This window comes from Dendropsophus ebraccatus, chromosome 1 (genome assembly GCF_027789765.1).
Source record: "Dendropsophus ebraccatus isolate aDenEbr1 chromosome 1, aDenEbr1.pat, whole genome shotgun sequence".
Classification (NCBI taxonomy): domain Eukaryota; kingdom Metazoa; phylum Chordata; class Amphibia; order Anura; family Hylidae; genus Dendropsophus; species Dendropsophus ebraccatus.
The window spans coordinates 37,726,877-37,752,484 of NC_091454.1; the positions used below are offsets into that span (position 1 = coordinate 37,726,877).

The following is a 25,608-nucleotide window of genomic DNA, read 5'->3' on the forward strand; positions in this document are numbered from 1 at the left end:
GACCAAAAATTGTCAAAAATCTTGAAAAAATGAAACTGCAATTTATACTGTACAGTATCCAGAGGCAAAGCATCGCCATAATGTACATCTATTATGTATAATAAACCATTTAGCTCAATCTCTCAATCAATCATCTACAAAGTCTTAAACATTTATAAACCTTCTGTTTCAAGTGGGGACAATCTTTGTAGAGAGGAATAGGACAGAAAGAAGTGTCAAGATATACAGAGAGATGGCTACAGTGTTAGAGAGACACAGGAATCACATCAAACAATGGAACATTGCGGAATACAATTCCCTTTGTTTAAGATGTTTGATCAATTCTGAATAGATTTCACAGTTATGTTTAATGTTCAAATGACCTTGTGTTCTTTGTTCTGTACACCTTGATGACTTGTTCTTTTCCTTTCGTAAATGATGCTTGTAACATTATTAGGGAAAGACAACAGCACAGAAGGCTCCCTTTTATGAATATAGAACAAGGCTTTTGCATAGTCTTAAAGGGTATGTCCACCTTAAAGCCAAATGTTATAAAACTGTAAATGTTATTGTTATATTATATAAATACACAGTGATCAATATAAATAGTTCTTTAAAAACTGAATGAAAAGTTCTGCAAATTTTATTTAAAAACATTAAAAGCGACTCCTTCGGATAGCTGCTTTTAATCCAACATCTGTCCTGGGGTCCATTCGGCAGGTGATGCAGTTATTGTCCTAAAAAACAACTGTTAAACCCCTGTATCAAAATGGCCTAGAGTGTCTGTGCCCTAGGCTTCCACCATCCTCCCATCCCTCCTCCCCGCCCTCTTCATCATTAGGAATGCCCCAGGCAGGTATTCTCCTATTCATCAGCAGTGTAAACATGGCACATGGGCTGGATCAATAAGGCACCTGTGTAGTGTTCACTGCAGAGGAATAGGAAAAATCCTGCCAGTGGCATTCCTAATGATGAAGAGGGTGGGGAGGAGGGACAGATGGGTGGTGCAAGGTTAGGGCACAGAAACTCTAGGCCACGGCAGTTTGACACAGGGCTGCAAGTTTGAAAGTCGTTTTTAGAACAATAACTGCATCTTCTGCCGAAAGGACCCTAAGACAGATCTTGGATTAAAAGTGGCTATTTGAAGGTACAAGTGGTTTGGGGGACAGATTGTGGGTACAGAGTCGCTTTAATAACATTCTTCGTGTTCAGACCTGTGAAAGAAAGCTAGTTCTGAATAAAAAAAAAATAAAGTTCCCTGAATATCATCTGTACAGTCAATGCTGTACAAACATGGAACTATGAATAAACTGAAAGAATTGTCAATGTAGCTCAGAAATAGTCTTGTATGCTATGTATTTACATATAGAACTGTTTTACCTAAAAAGTTAACAGCAAACTGGAGTTGCATGGAAAGGGCTATCCCATGATCAAAAATTATCTCTTATCCACATGATAGGGAATAACAAGCTGATCAGTGGGGGTCTGACCACCAAGATTGCCACCGACATATGAATAGAGGTCTATTATCCCTTGAATGAATGAAAAACTTAATATTTTTTTCTTTTTCTTTTCCTAGTTTCCCAGGACTATATAAAGCTTTTTCAGGCACCTGGAGCGGAGCAGCATGGAGCGATGAGTTAAAAGACACCTGCATGATAAGCCGACTGACAAGCTAAAGAAGTGATTCGCTTTGTTATTAGTATATGTTCGCTCATATCTACCCCTGACCCCTGTCCTGCATGATAAGGTGGCCACTGGGCATCACATACAGACACAGAATAGGGTGGACCCATTCCAATGGCCTACCTCTTGGAGAAGCCCACAGATTAATCCAAGCAAGATTTTCTGTGATTTTTATTTTCATCATATACCATGCATGTACTGGCCATTTTCCTTTCAAATACAATTTTTTATGTTATTTTTGGTGGTCCTATCGAATAGCTTTTACAGTATAACTTTATTGTAATATATGAATGTTAGTTTAAAGTCTAAAAATTGTATCTATCCTGTTAGATTGTAAAAATATATGTGATTAGAATTTGGTAATATTTGAAGAAAATTTCATATCTATTTTATATAAATCCTATTTTAGGATGGCTTTACACATACAGGATCCGGAGTGGATTTCACACTGTAAGTTCTGCTGCGAAATCCACTGCTATCCTGTGTCCTGCCATTTACTATGGTTTTACACACTCGCAGAGGATTTTTAATTCCACTGCGAGTATGTAAGGCCCCTTCCCACTTTCACCACCATTGCCCAGCTAATACATTGCTCCTGCTTGCTTCTCAGGCTTCCGACTTCCTGGTGTCCTGCTCAGCTGCCGTGGGATGCCACTTCCTGCAGGGCGCCACTTCTTGCAGGACATAAAGCAACTGAAAAGTACTGGAACACTTGATATTTTTAAAAAGAAGTAATATAAAAATATATATAACTTTCTGAAACTAATTGATTTAAAAACACATATATTTCACTTAAGTACCCCTTTAAGTCGGTGCATTTTGTCTACATAAAGAAGATAAAACACATATATATACTCCAGATTAAAGTGAAAAACAAAGTGGTTTATTCACCCAGCAATTTTGATTGGTGAATAAACCACTCTGTTTTTCACTTTCATTTGGAGTGCCCTCTCTTTACATCTTCTTCTGTCGAATTAGGAGCCTGGGTCTGGCAACCGGAGATTGTGCACCCACCTAGGCCTATGAGCCACACAGTGCCGTTCAGCAACCAGTTATCTTTTCTGTATATATTAGAGATGAGCGAACCTCGAGCATGCTCGAGTCCATCCAAACCCGAACTTTCGGCATTTGATTAGCGGTGGCTGCTGAAGTTGGATAAAGGCCTAAGGCTATGTGGAAAACATGGATATAGTCATTGGCTGTATCCATGTTTTTCAGACAACCTTAGAGCTTCATCCAAGTTCAGCAGCCACCGCTTATCAAATGCCAATCGTTCGGGTTCGGATGGACTCAAACCCGAACCCGGTTCGCTCATCTCTAATACAAAAATGTAGCGACACTTCCAATAAAGTGAAAAAATTTTATTTGCTCAAGGAAAAAGTAGCAGCTTGAGAAAATAAACAGTTCATTGTAGTTTATTCTCTTTAACAAAGAAACCTCATTACGTTTCCTTCACAATGCTAGGCATTGTCTTTCGCATTTCTGTTCTTACTCCTGATTTCACCTCCGATAGCCCTGCCTGTTTCTTTGGTTTATCTACACTGTATAATTAGCATATTTCTCGACTAACACGCTCCATAAATTACTGTTCCACACCTTCCTTATAAAAATATCTTAGTTACCACTTCATTACTCAGTTATAACTTTACCCTCAAATTATCTTAAAACTGTGTTACTTCAAGTCACATTGTAATGTGTAAAAGTGATTCAATTGTTAAGCTAAAAGGTCGGGTCTATGAATATCAGCATACATTAACTAAGAAGTAAACCTACTAGAAGATGACTCTGGTCCTTAACCTTTGAGGACCAAGCCCAAAATGACCCAGTGAACCGTGTCAATTTTCATTTTTGCGTTTTAGTTTTTTCCTCCTCCCCTTCTAAGAGATATAGCCCTTTCATTTTTCTATCTACAGGGCCATGTGGGGCCTTGTGTTTTTTCAGAAACAGGTGTTCTTTGTAATGGCATCTTTTATTCTACCAAATAATGTATGATAAAACCCCCCAAATAATATTTATGAAAATATAAATTGGTGAAATTGGAAAAAACAATGCGATCAATGTAGATCGGACATTTTGATCACTTTTTAATTTTTTTTTCTATATATAATGTAACAAAAAATCTCTAATCCTTCCGCTTTTTCCCTCTTTTCATTTTGGGGCTTTGGGGTACTGATAAAAACATTCTTACTTTTTTTTAACACTTTAAGTCCCCTTGGGGAACTTTAACCTGCAATCAATAGATTGCAAACCCTGATCACTGCTATGCTATGGGCATAGCATTGATCAGTGTAATAGGCGCTCTGCTCATTAAGCCTGCCTGTGGCAGACTCAATGAGCAGATCGCTGATCGAACCACACGGAGGAAGGCGATCACTGCGTTTAAGGGGTTAGTGACAGGTTGTAGCAAGATCGATGCAGCCTGCCATTAACGGCGAAGGCCCGGCTCCTCACTGCAGCTTGCCCCCACCTGCTCATCATTTAGCAGACGGTCCGACCTGAGGTGCTGACAGTGTACTGTAGGTGTCAGGCTGCTTGTGAGCATGGTACCTTTTGTGAATGTGTCAGAGGAGTAGATGCTGTGCAATCTCGGCTCTGGTAATGTAATAAAGTGTCTGGTTGTTTGGTGTTTGTACCTCATTTTGGTACGCCTCACCACTACTTTCTTCTCCCTCTTCTCCATGAATATTTTCTGCTGGCTGGCCTGGTTCTTGCTGTCGCCATCATCGCTGTTTGCACATATGTTTAAAATGCCTTGACACTGCACATGGCCCGTAGAAAATATTCATGAAGAAGAGGGAAGAGAAGGTAATGGTGAGGCGTGCCAAATAGCGGCACAAGCGTCAAACCCCTACTCCTCTTTGACACTTCATTACATTACCAGAGCCGAGATTGCTCAAAACCTACTCCCCCAATGCATTCACAAAAGGTACCATGCTCACAAGGAGCCTGACACCTACAGTACACTGTAAGCACCTCAGGTTGGTACCGGATGCTGAGAGAGAAGTGCAACAATTTTGAAAATCTGTCAGCCAGGAGAGGCGGGGGGAACATAATAAATGATCACTACAAGCTCTGGGTCCCCCACTGGAAGGCTTTTCCCCCCAAATTCCAATGTCATTAAGACATGGGGGAAAATACCTGACCCAGATAATGGATTGCCCCATCGGCCAAGTCACTGACTAGCTGAACGGGCAGTCTATCAACCGGGTGGTGATGTTCCAGCCCAAGGAGATCCTGTAGCCTGGATGGGATCCCAGAATGGCAAGCCAGTTCCCTTATTTGGTAACTCATCCCCCTCCAACACACAGACACCATACACTTAGACCGGTACTGGTTCCACCATTGCTATTCATAAAATATGGCAGGACCATTATAACAATGAAGCACTTTTGCCTCTCTTCCTTTTCTTCTCTAACCCCCTTCTCATAGTCTATAAGCTCTTGTGAGCAGGGCCCTCACCTCCTAATGTTTGACTTGATGGCTACATGTATATGTCTGATGTTTATCTATGTAGTATGTATAATTGTAAAGTGCTGTGAAATATCTTGGAGCTACAGTATTTACATAAAATGTATTATTTTTTTATTATTAAATATAGGGTTCTAAGATCATTCAAGCGTGCACCATTACTGATATGGCACTATATGGGGAACCCTACAATGACATATAGAGCTTCTACAGTTCCATATTACCATATTATGTATACTTGTGTACAACCTTCAATCGCATGGCTTTTGGTTCAACACTTAAAGGATGGTCATGCAGCTAGAAAAGAAGGTATAAAAGGGTCTGACTTCCAGATATGAGCATTGTGCATGGAATAGAGGAGGACACACACTTATGGTAAATTATTAAAATTTTTCAATTAATCCCAAATAACTTGAATTATTTTACTTTAAGGCCATGTTTACATGGGGCATGAGACCGAACGTTGTGACCTGGCCGGGTCACAAAATGGCCAGTGTCAGAGAAGATCATCCCGGCTGGTACTGCACTACCGACCTGTATGATTTCTGTTAAATTGGGAGTTGAATTGAGTTCTATTGTGTGAACTGACATGTCTGTGCGGCCGTTACTCAGCCGCAGAAAACTGACATGCCAGATGGAAATCCGGCTGGGGCGTATCCTATATGTATACACTCCGGCCGGGATTTCATTCATTCAAATACTGTACAACGTATGCAAATAGCAACCATGGCTGTGATTTATGCAAAACATGCATTGTGTAAACATGGCCTAACATTTTACCCCAAAATGTTCTGATATGTAATGGTTAAAATGTATCTTTAAACAGGTCCCGAGAACATCAGGTATGTTAAGAATATACCATACATAGACGAGCACTAAAAATGATTTATAATCCTTGAATTTCTATTAAGCCTCATACTGATTCAATGAGACTTCTATTTGGATCCTGTCCTCATACTTTTCATCTTACATCCCGCTGAAGGAGATAGATGAGACATCTTTTGAATCAGGTATAAAGTGCAGCACTGTGATCATAAAATATGGAGTCCTCCACATCACATACATAACCATGTTGGACTCTATTACACAGTACTCTCTAAGACTAAGCAAGTAGAAGCATCTTTTGAATTATTGCCCAAAGAGATTTATTTTCTCTCAAGTGAACTTAATACTCAGCTATAGTGGCTGTAAATTTATAGTTCAAAGCATGTATTATAATATAGTATGTCATGTCACTATGTATCGTAAGTGCATTGAAGAATAATAGTGAACCTTACAGTAAACCTTATATGTTAGTAAAAAAAAAAAAAATCTGGGAGTGATAGTATTTATTTTATTATATATATATATATATATATATATATATGCAAAAAAGGGGTCCGTGGAGCCTCAGTTACGAGTCTCAAAACACGGGAATAGCCAGATATCCCTCTCTCCAGAGAGGAAAGCCCATTGCCAAGGGGTGCCTCCTAGTGGGGAGAGCACCAAACCACCCTGATACGTAGTCCCTCAGGTCCTCACTCTGTAGCGAGCTTTGGGACCTAAATAGGGAAACACCAGGGTGTTTCCCTATTTAGGTCCCAAAGCTCGCTACAGAGTGAGGACCTGAGGGACTACGTATCAGGGTGGTTTGGTGCTCTCCCCACTAGGAGGCACCCCTTGGCAATGGGCTTTCCTCTCTGGAGAGAGGGATATCTGGCTATTCCCGTGTTTTGAGACTCGTAACTGAGGCTCCACGGACCCCTTTTTTGCATATTCAAATTTTGTATGGGACAATCAATGGAGACTCGTAAATGAGTACTCCATTGGAATTTTTCACTGTTCTCCCCGAGTTCAGTGATTGTTGTGTTTTGTTTATTTATATATATATATATATATATATATATATATATATATGCAAGTGTGGGGTATTTGGGAATCAAATAATTTTTCTAATACTGGTATGGCTACTGTAAAAACGCACCAAGACAATGTGTTGGAGCAGGATCTACCCTTTCTGCCAATTAATGGCCAAAACAGGACACTCCACTTTGGACAATGTTTGGCTGAGCGCAGGTCCTGCTCTGATATGTCATCTCTGTAGCAGAGAAGCGAGAGGGGACAAGCGCGGGTGCTGGTGGTGAGATGCTGCAGCTGGAGCTGTGGGGGACTAGAATAGGTAATTGTAAAAGCAGCCCCAGTAGCGATTTTAAAAAAAAAAAAAAAATCCTTGAATTGGACAAGTAGCTGCTGCTAACAACATCTGAATAAATTGTTTAGGTTTGTCTCAGGCTATGTTCACACTACGTAAAAGTACGGCCGTCGACAACAACAGTCATACTTTTTACGGTGTGAAACACTGCCTTATCTGCTATGGGATCCCGGCCGGAGTGTATACGCATCGTATACCCTCCGGCCGGGATCCCATACTGCGCAGCAAAAAAACTGACATGTCAGTTTTCTGCGGCCGCAATTCAGTGATTTGAAAGACCTGTCAGTTCACACAATAAAGCAAGCAGCTCCGGGCGCCAGAACACTGCGGCCGGAAAGATCATCCAGCCGATACTTTAGTACCATCCGGAATGATCATTGCAGAGACCGGCCGTTCTGTGACCCGGCCGGGTCACGGAACGGCCCGTCTCTTACGTAGTGGGAACATAGTCTCAGTCCGGAAAGGTCGTACACTAAAGCAGTGCCACCACAAAAGCAAATAAGTTGCATTATCTTGTAAGTACTTCTAGCAATTGTCTGATTTCAACAGTTTCATCTTTTTCACTCTAGTGTCCCTAAGGGTACTATTACACCAAGCAATTTTTTGACGACTAACGATTAAGGATAAACAATCTCAAACGACTATGGCAAATGACCCGAAAACGTTCGCCCAATTACACAGAACAATGATCTTTACCTATGATCAATCTTGTGGTCGTTTTGTCATCGCTATTGCATAAGTTTCAGCTATGACTTCTTATTACACCGAAGGATGTGCAAACGATTTGCGAACGATCAAACGATAAAAATAGGTCCAAATTCTATCAAACGATTTCTCGTTGGTCGTTTAATTGCTGTCTGCTATTACACGAAACGATTATTGTTTAAATCCGTACGATCTAACGATTTGTCGAACGATAATCGTCCTGTGTAATATGGCCCTAAGATACTGCATACGATATATTTTTCAGGAATTTCCTTAACATGCACACTGTATGAGAGAAAATAAATCTACAGAAGTTAGAAGAAGAATATATGTCTCCTCGTAGGTCGGTTAGAGTTTTGGAGTTGACTATAGACCAAGGATAACAGAACATATATATATATATATATTTTTTTTTTTTTTTTTTTTTTTTGAGGCGTTGTGAGCGGCCCAGTATTCACACTTTATAGGGAAATAAATTGTATTACTTATGTCTATTCCATTCTGTGAAGAAAAAAGAGGATTGTTGTCAGTCTTTTTGAAGAAGAGTTTGTGCAGAGAACAGTGAAACCTTGAATTACCAGTAATGTGGTTTGCGAGCCTTATGCAAGATTAGCTCACATATTTAAAGTGGTTATCCAGCGCTACAAAAACATTGCCATTTCCCCCCCTCTCTTGTCTCCAGGCCAGGTGAGGTTTGCAATTAAGTTCCATTTACTTGGAACTGAGTTTGAAACCCCACCCCATCTGGAGACATGAGAGGGGGAAAAGTGGCCATGTTTTTGTAGCGCTGGATAACCCCTTTAAACAATTCTAAAATGGTTACAGAGAAAAAATTTATTATACAAACTCCCCTGGTGTCTGGGGTAATGGAAAAGCCCACTCAGACTGCAGTATATCATAGACTTTGGGGCCCACCAGAGAGTTCTCTAGTGAGTCTCGACATCTGTGCTGTGCATAATTTTTCTGTGTGGAAGATCTAGTTCTAGACCTATGTTTACCAATCTTTTTGCTGCAGCTCAATCTGGTAGTGTTCTCTGAAACATTCTTACATTCTGGCAGCCAGTGTCACACACAGTTAGCCAGCTCCCTCATTGCCAGTTCCCTGCTGCACCTCTATAAAAGGAAAAAAAATAGGGGATTTCCTTTTCTAAGCCCCACCCACCACACAGAACAAGTTCCACCCACAACACAAATCTCGCTCACCTCACAACACAAGCCCCGCCCACCCCACTGCCCTCCTGTTACTGACATGGAGTACTCTATGTGTAAGTTTATTCAGCTATAGATGGGTGGATTGGGGGTTTACACAGTGAGGAGAAGCCAGGCAAATGCTTCTGGATGTAGCGGACAGGGTAAAATATGTGGTGCACATACAGTACTTGCTCCTTCAAAAGGGGTCACACAGGTCCAGTTTAGTGTTCATGTGGACCCATCCCTGTGTCCAGTAGAAAATAGAGGTATTTATTTATTTCTTTTATATTATCTTTGATATATTTTTGCCTTGTGCATGGAGCAGTACGTGTTAGTATTTTTAGTACATACAGTATAAAAAAAATATTATATTTGGGTTTAAAACAAATCATCTTTGTTTTACTTATTTCTTGTGGGAATATTTGCTTTGATATGAGTGATCTGGATTACAACCTTGTTCCCGGACAAAACTATGCTCGAAATCCAAGGTTTCCAAGGTTTCTGTCAGGACTAGCAATACGGACAGGACAAGAGACAGTGGGCCCTAAACTGAATCCACCCACTGACCCTGCCTGCTTGCCTCAATCGACCCTAGGCGGTCGCGGACAACCACGAAGACGATCCCTACGCTACGTACGTGAAACACTGAACAAGACGGACAAACAAGACACAATAAAGAGTAGTAAACAAGCCGGGTCAAACCACACGAGTAACGCAGTACAGAATCGGTAATACAGAGAATAGTCACAGGTCAGGTGGAGGTCAGAATAACAGTAGGTCGGGCAGAAAGGAATTAGGACGGGGTTCGCAGGAGTAGACACGGGGAAGCTGGGACCAGGGATTAACCTAATAGCCAGCGATTTGCAACTGGCACTTACTACACTTTATACTGGATCAGGAGCCCGGACCAAAGACTGATTGGTCCGGCCTCCTGAATCCAGCCACATTGCAGCTGGTGCACTGCAGGCTGAGTGGCAGAGAGATCCGTCACTCAGCCTGAGTACAACAGCACTCAGCTGCTCGGCCGGGTGACGCTTACTGACGCGAGACCCGCGGCTCCCTTGGTTACTAGGGACGCCATCGGGTCTCCGTGACGTCACCCGGCCCTGCCGAGGAGGGCGGCGCTGCGCTCCAGCCGGGACAGACGATGCTGGAGCGCGGTCAGGTAAGTTGCTGACAGTTTCACAAAAAAGTGAAAAACACCAGTAGGGAACTTTATTCATGTCTTCCCTAAAGAAGGGATTAGTTCAGTATGCACCAATTTTTTTTACAATTAACTTGAATTTTAAAGAACACTTTGGTGACAATCCCATCTTTTTTCTCCAGTGATACTCTCCAAAAGTCAGCTTCTATGAATTATTGGGGAAGGGGAAGCAAAACTAGAGTCCAGCTCTGTGGTCTTTTCTTCTCTTATGTAGTGCATATTAATTGGTGCCATTATTCTTATCCTAACTGGACAACTTTTCTTCAGAGAACAATTGCTCTTGTGAATAGCTATTTGGCTGATGAATTCCATGATGGTCAACTGTTAGCTAATGGAAAAGCTGCAGAGCCACACAGAGGGTACATTTTTACACAGTGCTTATTCCCTCAGATAGAGAAGAAGCCGCTCTTTACAGTAGGAGAGAGATGGTTCCAAGACAACATGGGGACAGGGGTTCTCCTGTAAGGTGACCCCTTGACCTTTTCATAAATTATATATATTTTGGTAGTTTTTATTACCTATCTATTCTTCTGGCGACAGCCATTGCAGGCCTTACATGCTACAACTTCTTTTACAAGAATCATTTGGGCACAGAATGTTCATTTAAACAGAACAATTTTCTCTATACCGCTGACCCAGCCATAGTTATTTTCTCAAACCATTTACTGGAATCACTGACGGATTGGGAAAATCTTATTTCTATGTGACTCTTTGACATTGCAGAGTACCAAAGTATGTGATTGACAATTTCATGGTCAATAGGTTTCTTGGCTGTCAGGATGTGTATATAAAAAGTGTCACTGGTAGTCAAAGTGTTAAAACCTCAACGTCCTTCCATATAATTTATCAGTGTGGAGGTTCTACATTTCTCTACCGATTTAAGGTACATTAACCACATTTTACTGGTTTAATTGACCAGAACACACTACAATTATGGGGCCAAATCTTCGATCACTTTGATTTTAAGGGGATAGCCTATCTGCCTCCAGGATCAGTGCTCTAGGGGCAGTAGTCCCACCCTCAGTTCTCTGAAGCACCCGATTTGCCTGTGGATATAAATACTAAATACATGGAAATGATGTTGACAATAAGGGTAAGACCCTTACCTTCATCCTTATGGGAAACAGATCACCGACCTCAATCAGACCAGCCAAAGATAACACTGCTGACTGCTGGCTAAAGCGCTCAATACAGTGAAATCCTAGGTGCATTGCAGAACATGCAAAGACGAACCAGTGGAGCCTTATTTAAGAGTCTCAAAACACAGGACTAGCCAGATATCCCTCTGGGTAGCACTACATTTACAATAGGGAGACATCAGCAGGTTAGATTTGGCTTTAAAGGGGTTATCCAGTGCTACAAAAACATGGCCACTTTCTTTCAGAGACAACACGACTTTTGTCTCCAGTTCAGGTGCAGTTTGCAATTAAGCTCCATTCATTTCAATGGAACTGAGCAACAAAACCCCGCCCATGCTGGAGACAAGAGTGGGACTGTCTCTGGAAGAAAGTGTTTTTGTTTTTGTAGCGCTGGATAACCCATTTAATTGAAATACCCCACACAATCTCGGTAAAGTAGCCGTGTTTTCTCAAATCCTGACTAACTCCTTTAAAAAAAATGGTTGGGATCATCACGATTGTGTCCCTTCTAACATAGACATTAAAATGTAACTGTATTACAGTTATAAGAAAACAGTTTTATATTCATGGCAGTAACTTATGGGAATTTGTGGGAATTAAAATAACCAGGAACCACTATTGTCCTCCTAATTCCAGGTCTCTGTAGAAACTTTACAATATAATTTAGACAAATAATGCTTTTTCTGTACTACAATAAGATGTAATATCAGCAAGAGCACCAATAGAGATAGTACTATATAACATAATTAATATTCTCAGTACTCCAAGAAAAAAAAACAGTTAATGTATTGTATCTTTTTTTCTCCATTTCTCCTTTTTCTATGAATTTAAGTCTTTGTTTCACTATCTCAGTGTTGCTTTGAACAGATAAGCCACCATAATAACCATACATTAAATAATGTAGCGTTATAAATACAATGTGATGAGCAGAGAAAACCTGTCTAGAAACATTCTTTTTTTCCTTTATAGGACAAATATGGATAATATGCCTGTCTAACACAGCTAATCCCATCAAATTTCACTTGTGAAAGACAATCACCTCGCATAGCTTTAGCATTAGCAAGCGTTGCTTGCAGCAAGCCTCAGCCACAATTTCCCATGCTATTATGTTCTGCAGTTAACTGTTGACAAAAATATCAGTTCTTTTGGTTTAGATGCTGATAAATGTGAAAATTAAATATTCACTCCATTAAAAACCTTGAAAGCTATGGGAAAGATATTTCCAACAGGAAGCTAAGGGAGGACTCAGGGCAAGGTGAATCAATAATGACTCACAAAGAAAAGTTTTTTTCTTTGCAGGTCAATGACGTAAATGTATTATGGGTCTTAGGATGACTTTCATTGTTATTTCTGCAGCATTATGTTCTGTCCCTATCCTAAGTGTTAATATTAAGAGAGTCATTCAGCATGTAAGTTACAGTTTTATAGGAAGGACACATGGCGTGTTCTTGTAGAGCTCAAGTGTCAGGGTGAGAACGGAAATGTGTCATATTCAGAAAATAAAACTCCTAGAATAGGAACCATTATAATAGCTGTTCAAACTTCAAAGATATATTCTTTATTTATGTTAAATACATTCATATAAACCCCTTATATGTCTGGAATAATTAGATAATTGTGGATCTTGCGCGGAACATTTCAGTAATGTAAATTTACCTGTCCCGTTCCTCCATAGCTGCCAGATCCTGGCTGCCCCCTCTGAGCTGCTGTCAGTGTTTTGCAAACATCAAGTGACGTGCCACTCCCTCCGGAAATGGCCTGTTAGCATATATCCTATACTGTCTGTGATGACCGGCCATTTCCAGAGGGACTGCCACTTCACATGATGGTTCTAAACCACTGACAAGAGAGGAGATCGGGCGGCCCAAAATACAGCAGCTGCGGGGGAGTGGGACAGGTAAGTATACATTACTGACATGTCCACCGAAGCCTTGCAAGGATCAGCAATAGAGATAAGCGAACCTTGAGCATGCTCGAGTCTATCCGAACCTGAACTTTCGACATTTGATGTGGCTGCTGAACTTGGATAAAGCCCTAAGGCTATGTGGAAAACATGGATATAGTAATTGGTTGTATCCATGTTTTCCAGACAACCTTAGAGCTTTATCCAAGTTCAGCAGCCCCAGCTAATCAAATACCAAACGTTCCGGTTCAGATCGACTCGAACCCGAACCCGGTTCGCTCATCTCTAACCAGCAACTATCAATTTAACAAGGACAACCTGTTTAAGGTCACAGAAAATTTTCCTTTTTTTTCCTTCTCTCCTTCTAATAGCCATAACTCATTAACTTGTTCATCTTTTTTTTTCCTTTTTCTTCTTTTTGAGGAGCCAATTGTAAATTGGTAAATTTTTACATGCGTTAAAACTTGCAGGTTATTTATATTCTGTGGGTCAGTATGAATAGTATATTTTATGCTTTACTACTTCTAAATCTCTCTATTTTGACTTTATAACTACATTATTTTCCATCTATATTTCTTTCAATGTGATCTGCAGTTTGTGATCTGCATAGGTATCATTTTTATAGGTATCATGTTTGTAGACGTAAATCGGCCATTAGCTGCCATGCTTACGAAACACCCACAACATCTCTCTTCATTTCCATTACTAAAGCCGCCAATGCCATATTAATTTAATGAATAAGTATGATAGTACATCCAAGCTTCCAATAAATGGGAGTACCAGAGCTTCCAGCCCTGTGTAATAAATATTTATGGCATATTGTCTAAATAGAGATTGAGAATTAAAACAAATGTGTCATTTTCCCCTCCAAAACCACATTATCTATGAGCATAGTCTGGCATTACAAAGTAAATGGGGCTCAATTATTGTTCCAGAAATAACTCAAGGACAAGTGCAGTGCAATTTCACAGGGGAAAAAGGCCCTTTAAACGATTTGTCACTAAAAATCATACTTAAGATGTTATCTAAGTGGCATATGCTAGCAAGCCTTGCAGGACTATTGGGCACTTTTAAATACAAATCAGAATTGAATTCAACTTATTGTTTCATGGAATCATACCTAAAAAAACCCACTCATCCCTAGAAGTACTTCCCAAAAATAAGCTGGAAGTGTGTCCTTCTGCTGAAACACGAAGCAGTCAGCTGTGATAAAGTATTTTGTGAAACCTTAAAAAAAGTGCCCTGGAGTTGTCCCACATGGAAGATCATTACACAGTTCCAATGATAATCAATCGTTTGTACATGAGATGCACAGATGTATTGATTCTTCTGTTTTGAGTAATACATATGGTATTTTAGATTTTTTCTAAACAAAAAAAAACCCTTAAGGTTTTCTAACAATCCTTGAGAAGGATTACTTCCATTTTCATCATGTTTCAAAGTAAAAACCTAATCAATTAGCTTTGCAACCAGTTATAGCTTATAGTAAATGATAAGAGTTCTAGTTGTCACATTAATCTGTTCCTCAAACTTCTTAGCATGGCAGCTTGTCAATGGTAAAAAAAATCAAAATAGGTTTATATAAAAGAATGGATACTAATCCCAATCAACGCATTAAAAAATAAAGACTTTACATGAACACATGCCCAAAATGAATTTGTTATTGGGGGGAGAGGGCGTTTACTGTATTTTTTTGTAATTAGAATTAGATGGATCGGAGAGAACATCTTATATATAAGTGGTAGAACATAGTCCAACCTTGTAAAAATAATTAGCTTCTTTTTAATGTTAATAAAAGTTAGGTCATTGGCCATATTCCAACATAAAACCAAAGACACCTCCATGGTGCTATCTTCAATGACAGACCAAGATGATAAGCTCACAACTAAGGGTGAAGAAGAAACCAAAGTTAAATAATTTAGCTGTAAGCCAAACTGGCAGAATTTGGAGCAACCCAACTGCAGATATGCATTGCGCTGAACGTGATAATGTAGCTCTTGCCTTCAGAAACATTCACAATTCAATGTTAAAGCTTGGTAGACTGATGTATGATTGATATTTGCTGACATAGCCCTTTGGTAGGAATCTCATGTTCTGTGTTCTCTTCTCAGTGCTTTAACCCCTTAAGGACAGAGCCTGAAATGGCCTTAATGACAGAGACAAATTTTACGAATATGACCAGTGTCACTTTAGTCATTAATACCTTCGGGATGCTTTTACCTATCCGGCTGATTCTGAGATTGTTTTCTCGTGACATATTGTACTTTACATTTCTGGTAAATTGGAGTCGATACTCATAACAAATCTTTATGAAAAAAAACCAAATAATGTGAAAAAATGTGAAAAAATGCATTTTTCCAACTTTGAAACTTTTTTGCGTATACAGAAAGTGGTTATACCACATAAATTATATATTAAATAGCATTAGCATCATGTCTACTTTATGTTGGCGGCATTTATTAAACTATTTTTCATTTTTTTTACACAATAGGGAGCTTAAAACATTAGCAGCAAATTTCCAAATTTTCAGTCAAATTTCAAAATCAGATATTTTTAGGGACCTGTTCAGGTTTAAAGTGTATTTGAGGGGCCTGTATGTTAGAAAGCCCCACAAAGCACCCCATTTCAGAAACTGCACCCCCCAAACTCTGCAAAAGCACATCCAGAAAGTGTTTTAACCCTTTAGGGGAGTCACAGAAATAAAAGCTAAGTGTGTAAGGAATTTGAAAATTTTAATTTTCTGTGCAGAAATTTTATTGTAATCCAATATTTTTCATAATTATAAACCTATTACCAGAGAAATGCACCCCAATAATTATTGCCCCGTTTCTGCAGTTTATAGAAATACTCCATATGTGGCCCTATTGCGCTATTCGACGCAACCACAAGCCTCAGATATAAGGGAGCGCCTAGTGAATTTCAACGCCTCCGTTATATTTGGTCATTTTTGACTGTACCACTTCAGGTTGGCAGAGGCTCTGGGGTGTCAAAACCTAAAAAACACCCCTAAAGGGACACCAATCAGAAAACTACACCCCTCAAGGAATGTAACAAGGGGTGCGGTGAGCATCTGGACCCCACAGGTGCTTCACAGATTTTCCGAACAATATGGCGTGAAAAAAGAAAAATTTATTTTTTACACTAGCCTTCAATTTTTCATTTTCTTAAAGGGATAAGAGGCAAAAAAAGACAAAAAATGTGTAGCGCAGTTTCTCCCGAGTACAGAAATACCCCACATGTGGCGATAAAGTGCCAAGGGGGCGCAGGACGAGCCTCCAAAGGGAAGGAGCGCCAATTGGCTTTTGGAAGCTGAATTTCACTGAAAAGGATTTCAAGGGCCATGTCGCATTTACAGAGCCCTCGTGCTGCCAAGACACTGGAAACCCCCCACAAGTGATTCCATTCTGGAAACTACACCCCTCAAGGAATCTAACAAGGGGGGCAGTGAGCATATGGACCCCACTGGTGACGGGCACAAATGTGGAACAATGTGACGTGAAAGGGAAAAATTTCATTTTTTCACTTTCATGGCACAAATGTGCCCGTCATCAAGGGGTCCATATCCTCTTTTCCCCCCCTGTTAGATTCCTTGAGGGGTGCAGTTTCCAGAATGGGGTCACTTGTGGGGGGTTTCCAGAGTTTTGGCACCACGAGGGCTCTGTAAATGCGACATGGCGTTCATCATCCATTCTAGCCAAATCCAACCTCCAAAATCCAAATGGCGCTCCTTCCCTTCGGAGGCTTGCCCTGCGCCCACATGGTGCTTTATGTCCACATGTGGGGTATTTACGGACTTGGGGGAAATTGCTCTACACATATTGTGTGTTTTTTTCTCTTTTAACCCCTTGTGAAAATGATAAATTCAAGGCTAAACCAACATCATAGTGTAAAAAATGTAATATTTCATTTTCACGCCACATTGTTCCACATTTGTGCCCGTCACCAGTGGGGTCCATATGCTCACTACACCCCTTGTTACATTCCTTGAGGGGTGTAGTTTCCATAATGGGGTCACTTGTGGGGGGTTTCAACTGTCTTGGCAACACAGAGGCCTTTTGAATGCAACATGGCCCCTCGAAATCCATTCCATCCAAATCCAGCCTTCAAAAACCAAATGGCGCTTCTTCCCTTCGGAGGCTTACCCTGCACCCGCATGGCGCTTTATGTCCACATGTGGGGTATTTCCGTACTCAGGGGAAATTGCTCTACACATTAAATGTTTTTTTTTATCTTTTAACCCCTTGTGAAAATGAAAAAACATGACAAGATTAATAATTTAGAGTAAAAATTTTACAAAAATTACACTAAATGTTGGTCTAGCCTTGATTTTTTTCCATTTCCACAAGGGGTTAAAAAAGAAAATGAACACAAAACGTGTAGGGTAGTGTCCCCTGAGAACGAAAATACCCCACATGTGGGCATAATGTGCCATATGGGCACAGGGCAAGTCACCAAAGGGACAGAGCGCCATTTAGAGGCTGGAATGGAGGATGGAGGCCATGTCGCAATTACAAAGCTCCTGTGCTGCCAGGACAGTAGAAACCCCCCACAAGTGACCCCATTCTGGAAACTACACCCCATAAGGAATCTAACAAGGGGTGCAGTGAGCATATGGACCCCCCTGGTGACGGGCACTTACGTAGAACATGTGCCGAGAAAATAAAAAATACAATTTTTTTCACTTTCACGTCCCAAATGTGGCCGTCACCAGGGGGCCATATCCCCGCTGCCCCCCTTATTAGATTCCTTATGGGGTGTAGTTTCCAGAATGGGGTCACTTGTGGGGGGTTTCTACTGTCCTGGCCGCACAGAGGCTTTGTAATTGCATCATGGCATCCTCTAATGGGAATGGCGGCCATACCTACTTAGCTGGGGAAAAGGGACAATTCTAATTTATTTGGGGGTATTAGGCCAATTATTAGTTTATAAGGTTGGAAATGACAGGTGTCCATCAAACTCAACCTGTGTTGATCCAGAGGAAGGCAAAAAATCCTCGTGAGGCAGACGACAGTAGCCTCATCACAGGGGAAAAATTCCTTCCCGACTCCATAATGGCGACCAGAATAATCCCTGGATCAACGTGACCCCTGAAATAGGAATAAGGGACAGAATTTAGATAATGTAGAACCCCAGTGACGTGTGGTGCGCCTTGGAGCGATCCAGTATGTAGAGGCCGGGGTGATCAGGACAGGCGTCACACTGGAAAATGGTGTCCTTCCTGATCCCCCTGTTACCCCACACTCTGCACTTCTTCTGGCGTCTCCTGTTCTCCTGTGTGGGGGACGTCACCTGGAAAATGTTGCCCTGGTGCGATACGGGGTCCTTCATATCCAGAAGCGCTGGGTCCGCTCCATGGCTGCTAAATATTAGGGCTTTATTACTGCTTCTGATATTTTCGTATCGTGCCGCAAGCTACAGTAGCTCGGGCAGCGAGGGACCGGAAGAGGGAGTGCTGGTATAAAAGTTATCCCCGTACAGGTGGTAACCTTTATCCAGCAGTGGGAAGATCAGTTCCCGGACGATCTTCCCACTAACTCCGAGGATGGGGGGGGGAGGGGGCATCTGGGGGCTGGATTCGGGTGTCCCTTCCTACATACACTCTAAGGGTACATGCACACTGCGGAATCGCGAAAGATAACCCTTCGTGCATTCCACAGCTGGCACCCGCCGGCGGACTGATGCAGGCGCACGTCTCCGTCCGTGTCATAGACTCCATTCTATGCACGGGCGGATTCCGCTCTCCGTCCAACGTGTTCATTCTTTGGATGGACGACGGATTCCGCCCGTGCATAGATTGGAGTCTATGACACGGGTAGAGACATGCGCCCGCATTAGTCCGCCGGCGGGTGCCAGCTGCGGAATGCACAAAGGGTTATCCTTTGCCATTCCGCAGTGTGCACGTACCCTAAATCTGTAAGTGTACCCTGAGGTACGCTCACAGAGTTTGTAGAATTTCACACCATACTGTGATCTCTTATTGGGACGGTACTGGCGGAAAAGACGTGTCTGGGAGGCAGCATACGCTACGCTACCCCCAGACACGTCACTGGATGATGAGGATGAATGGAGGAAAGAAGGATCCCCCCCATTCATCCTCACTGGCTGTTTCGGTGTCGGAGGTAATAATAACGTATCCCTCTGACGCCGAAAACACCCTGGGGGCCATCTTTATACGGGGATTGGTATATGGGGTATGTAGTGGTGTAGTGTCAAACTTTATTCAATGTAGTGTGGTGTAATGTAGTGTTTTTTACGTGTTTTTTTACAGTAAGTATAAAAAAAAAACCTACGCCAACAAAGGAGTTGCTGATAAATGCCGCACTTATGTGCGGCACTTATAAGCAGACCGTGGCAGTAGGATATAGAAAAAAAACACCCTACGCCAAAAAGGAGGAGTTGCTGATTAGCAGCGCACTTTCGTGCGATGCTGATCAACACTCAGCGGCGATAGGGTGCGGAAAATAGAAAAAAAAAAATTTGGAAAAAAAAAAAAACCTTTTTCTACATTCAGAATATCCCTGTAGCTGCTGATAAGTGTATTACACATATCAGCCGCTAGGGGGCAGCAGAGCGCAAAATCCGGAAAATGACGAGGCTGGAGCCGAAAATAGCCGAGAGAAGACGACGGGGACCGCCGGAAAGACCCGAAGACCGAACGGAATGACGGAGGACGCCGCGAACCCGGAAGACGCCGATCAGGAGCCCGGGACAGGTGAGTAATGTACAAATACCTGCTCTGGACCCCTCGGCTACCTAGCTGAGGGGTCCAGGGCAGGTATTTACTATATTGTGGGACTCTGATCGCCGTGCCACCGGCCCGATCGCCGTGAACGGGCGGCCGGCCGTTCACGGCGATCGGGCCGGTGGCACGGCGATCACCATTACTTTTTACAGTAATGGCGGTCGGTGCCGTCCTCGGACAGCACCGACCGCCATTTTTTTCCGGGTCATCGGGTCACCGATGACCCGGAAAGGTTCCGATCGCCGCTATTGGCTGATCTGAATTGATCAGCCTATAGCGGCGATCGTAAGCACGGGGGGTGTTAACCACCCCCGTGCCGTGAAGCTATGATGGCCTGCTATGATTTATAGCAGGTCATCTTCCCCGACCGCTGTGTGTGAACACGCAGCGATCGGGGAAACATCGGGCGTACCCATACGCCCGTTTGCGTTAAAGCCCAGGCAACGGGGGCGTATGGGTACGCCCGATGTCGTTAAGGGGTTAAAGTATTCTGACAACAAGACAAGTAGATCAAAATCGGTAGATCATGGCTCACCAGTAGGAAGATTATATATTTACAGCACAACTAGAATGCAAAGGTCCCGACAGGCATGCACAACTACTGTATATACCTCTGCAGCTGCATACATGTGCCAAAATTTAGATTTGCTTGAGAAGTTCAACAAAATTTTTCAGTACAACAGAGCTGCGGGATCCTGATGTATTCCATGTCAATCCATGGCCCCATCTGCATATACATTGGGAGATTCTCTCCCCCCCCCCCCCCGTAAACATGGTGTGAAGTTACACTAAAAATGAATTCCATAAAATGAAGTCCCTTGTTAAATTGTATTTCAATACTTGTCAAGAGCAATAAAACAAAGTGAAGACAGAGTTACTTACAGCTTTCGATTTCTAACGTGCAGTTTTGTTCATCTAGTGGATATCTCCGAAGGTCCATCATGCATGCAGCAGTGGTAGTTATCCTAGAAAGAAAATAACATAGATCATGAATTATATAACACAGACCATGAATTATTACAGTTGTGAAATCCATTGCTAATGAAATATAAACATTATTCAATATTTTGTGAAAAATAACACTTATTATTTCATGATAGGAGCAAAGGAACAGCCAAAGAAAAGGAAGAACTGATTACATTAACAGGAAAGTCAATTGGTCAATACAAATGTGTTTTTTCAAACAGGTCAACATGATGCAGACATGACTTTCATTATGTGATCATTATGTGAGAAGCTGACAGAAACCCTTGAAGACAACACAAAACGCTGAATGTTTTAACGTCAAATAATGAAAGTTTGTGATATGGTTTCAGATATCACTGTATAACAGACACATTAATTAAAATGTTACTCAATGGCGTTTGAAGAGACGGATTGCTCCAAGACCGACCGAAAACATTAATTGTCGTCAAAACAAAACATAATAAGGTCCTTTTCAGTGCCAGGCCTAGTATGAGGATGATTTTAATGATTGACTTCAAAACATAGACAGCATTGTTCAATTAATTTCCACTAACGCAAAATGTTGAAGGCAAAAGAGAATAAAATGGCATGGTTACCAAAATAGACTACAATGATTAGTATAAATTACATCTGGATAACGTCATTTAGGAAAAACTTTTTGCTTGTTTTGGAATATATATATATATATATATATATATATATACACTCTGTGATGTAGCCAAATAGTTAAACCTCTTGTGGCCAGAAGCAGAATCCTGGCTGCAGCCACAAGAGTGACTGGTAGAGTAGAGAGCCAATGGCTGCTTGCTCTTTCATTCCACTGTTTTTAACTGTAAGAGTTAATTAGAAGCCCTTATAGTGAAGTAAATAGGTGGAGGAGCAGACTGACTTTTGCTTAACCCCTTTTGTACTGCAGTGTGTAAGTGACCCAGTTTTCAGAAGACAAGGAGATATCTGCTTTACTGCTGGTGCACTTATAACCCCTGACCTCCGCACATTCTACTACTTGATTGCGGCAGCCCTAGGTCAGGTTATAAGAGCATTGAAGCAGAGATCTCTTTGTCTTCTGCTTGTTAACCCTTTATTATGTTGCAGCATGTAAGAGAACATTGAGTCATTGACATACTGCAGTACATTAGGGGTTAAGCAGAAGAACACACAATGGCTCTTACTTTTTCCCCCGGGCCCCCTTCCTGCACGGGCCCCATAGCAGCTACCTACCCAGTCTCTACGCCACTGACTCGGGGAATATATGGGGGAAGGCAGCCATCTTGTAACATAGACAGCCACTAATACTGATTATCATTAGAGGCCATCTATTTAACAAGACCAACACTTTTACCCGATATGTTCCCAAAGTGGGAACATAGCTCATGAGTGCACTGGTGGATTTTTCTTATATGAAATGCCATCCTAGTAAATTACCTCTAATAATTTTCATAGGTCAACCCCTTTAAATTTTAAGTCAATACAATATCACTAAACAGTGCTCACAAGATACCGACATTCAACAACTACCATAAACAACAGCACTATATGTATGATATATAGCATGATATATAAGCAGTTAGATGTAACGTTTAGCACTGTTAACATTACTGTTATACCAATAGTAAGATTCATGGTGGTCACAAAGTGTATGTGCCCTGTGTGGCTTAATATGTCACATACTCCATGAACCATGATCAATTAGGACAAGTATTACCTGAAACCATTTGAACAACCTCAAGTAAAAACTTTATATATGTGAACATAAGGTATACATCTTTCTTCCTATCTACTCTACTCTATATAAACACATCAGAAATTTTATTTTATACAAATACATAGTATATATTTATGAACTTTTTGTACCGATCATATGGATGGATAAATTAAAGCACCAAAGAGAATATATATTTAGCCTTCAGAATTGAGTTTGTATTATTTTTCCAGTGAACAGTACTTGACCTAATGTAGTCATCGAGCTCCAGTGACTGACAAAGTGTCTGTAAACACTACTTCTATCAGGCTTTGAGTACTCAATGAGTAAGATGTGAAACATCATTAGGTTAACCTGTCTTTACACTTTTCTAAACTAAGCTTTATGGATAAAAGCAAGATAAAAAAAATCTTCATTCAATTAAGGAAGAGGTTATGGTTACCTGTTATCATGTCGAATCAGAACTAATGAGTCAGAGAAGAATATTATATCTTCAGCCTTGTAGCTAATTTAAATATTGCTAATGACAAATGTGGAAGATGAGACCTTTGTCAATGGATATTAACACTGCGCTCATCTTGGAATAAAGATAATTGTTTGAAAGCTATTCTGTATGATGTAATACAAAGTAATCCCTTACAAAAAGTTGGCATGAGAGACACAACAGAATTGACTCTGAAGTTACTTCCTGCTCTTAATATTGACTCTGACACAATAAACAAAGATTTGTGCCAACCTTCATCCATCTGACCTTGATTCCTGTCTTGTCATCTAGTAAACCTTTACTCTTTATACTTAAAAATTTCCTTTTCAGCCTATTTTTGCCTTGGAGGAGGTAAAGGAAGAACACTGTTGGGTTTAAAAATCTCAATGCTAAAAAAAGATACAGAATAAGTGTTTCCAGAAGTGTCTCTAAACAATTAACATGAATTGACATCTGATTCAGCAGAATGTTTTACAAGATAACCAACATTTTTTGGAAACGGTTACTCTCAGACCACAAGGATTACCAATACCTGTCATCAAGGAGACTTATAAAGCTGACAAGATCTATCATTGATGTGCTAAGAACGATTTACACACACACACAGACACACACACACACACACACACACACACACACGCACACACACACGTTCTTTTAAAGGAGAAGTCCCACACAAAAAAAGTAAAAATACAGGCAGAAGGGGGGGGGGGGGGCGCTGGAAAATAACAAACAAGTGCTTGCTTGTGCCTGCTTCTCGGTTCCGTTGACAGCTACCAGTGTTCTGCATCTCTCCTATCTGCAACGTCACATACCTGGCTGGGTGATTGTCCGCTCAGCCAATCAGTGACTGGGGAGGGACACTGCCCCAGTCACTGACTGGCTGAGCAGGCCATCACTCAGCCAGGCCATGACAATGCAGCTAGGAGAGCCGGGTACGTGGTTCACCTCGTTTCCAGCTCAAGCTGACAGGCGGCTGCTGAAAACAGGACCTGGGAGAGGGGCAACAGAGGCTCAGGATGGGTGACTTTACTTGTTTTTTATTTTCTCTGCCTGCCATTTTTTATTTTCAATTTTTCTTTAAATTAATATTAATAGACTGTCAAATTTAAGCATTTAAGAAATGAGAAGTCAAACATGCACATAATAAAAGAAACATAATAAATGAATACTAAATAAGAGTAAATACAGCAAAAAATCTGAGATTTTTGATAAATAATAGATAAATGATAACCTAGGAGTAAACATTAATTTCATATTCTTTATCTAACATCAAAGAAACCAGGATGATCTGTAACGTCGACAATAACCTACATCCCTTTTTAAAAACATAGAATTAAAACTAGCAGTCACTAATTTACAAGATGAAAACTGATTAACTGTGCATAAATTACTTTGATGAATGCTCCATTATTTAGACTGCATGCTATCAAACTGCATGTTAATGCTGCATTAAAAATGCTAACACTACTGAGTGAATCTATTATAAAAATTGTAGCAGGTGTTATAAGCGATGAAAGCTTCACACCAAGAAAACTCCAGAATTTTGCTCAGGATGATCCTAGACAAACGATCCATTTATTGCTATTTTCTAATGTTACACTTTAAGTAAATGATTTTTAAAGTGTACTTGTCATTACACATAGTAAGAACACATTTGCTCCTTATCTGTAATGGATATTGTATATTAGATTATAGTAGGCAGAAATGTTGATTCCAACCTGCATAGTATGTGTTTTTTTCATCCTCATTCCATTGAATACACAATTACACAATGAGCGGACTCCTTCTGCTGCTATGCACTCTAAGGGATCACTACCGTGCTTATGCCAATCTGCTTTAAACCGTCTGTCGTTTTACTAAAAAATGGCTGAGCAGCTGCAGTTGCATCTCCCCCTCTCCCCAACAATCTATCCTTCTTTTCTTTCACTTAATATCTTATACTAGACTGAAGTATTGGAGGTTTCTAACACATTATTATTATTATTATTATTATTATTATTATAGGACTTTTTGGAGACAAAGATTAATAGAACAACCAGTGAAGATATACAGAACATCCAGATCATTTGTATGTTCTTAATTTCTTATGAATCTATTTCTTGTTATAAATATGTTAATAAATAAAATATTTGTACAAATACTTTCCTAGGCATGTGGTAAAACAGAGATGATACAGAAGGCAACCCCCATAAGATGGATCAACAGAGAGCTGCTACAAGTATGGCAAATACAGAACTAGGGAAAA

The 25,608-nt window shown here is 40.8% G+C and overlaps 1 protein-coding gene across 2 annotated transcripts in view; it reads right to left on the reverse strand.

The window, feature by feature from the left end:
* Window positions 1-25,608, reverse strand: part of GABRB2 (gamma-aminobutyric acid type A receptor subunit beta2) — a 276,962-nt gene that overhangs the window by 62,676 nt on the left and 188,678 nt on the right. For both annotated transcript variants that reach the window (XM_069954102.1, XM_069954100.1), the window contains exon 5: window positions 21,091-21,173. In XM_069954102.1, coding sequence (XP_069810203.1) covers window positions 21,091-21,173 — 83 coding nt within the window. The remainder of the gene's footprint in view (window positions 1-21,090; window positions 21,174-25,608) is intronic.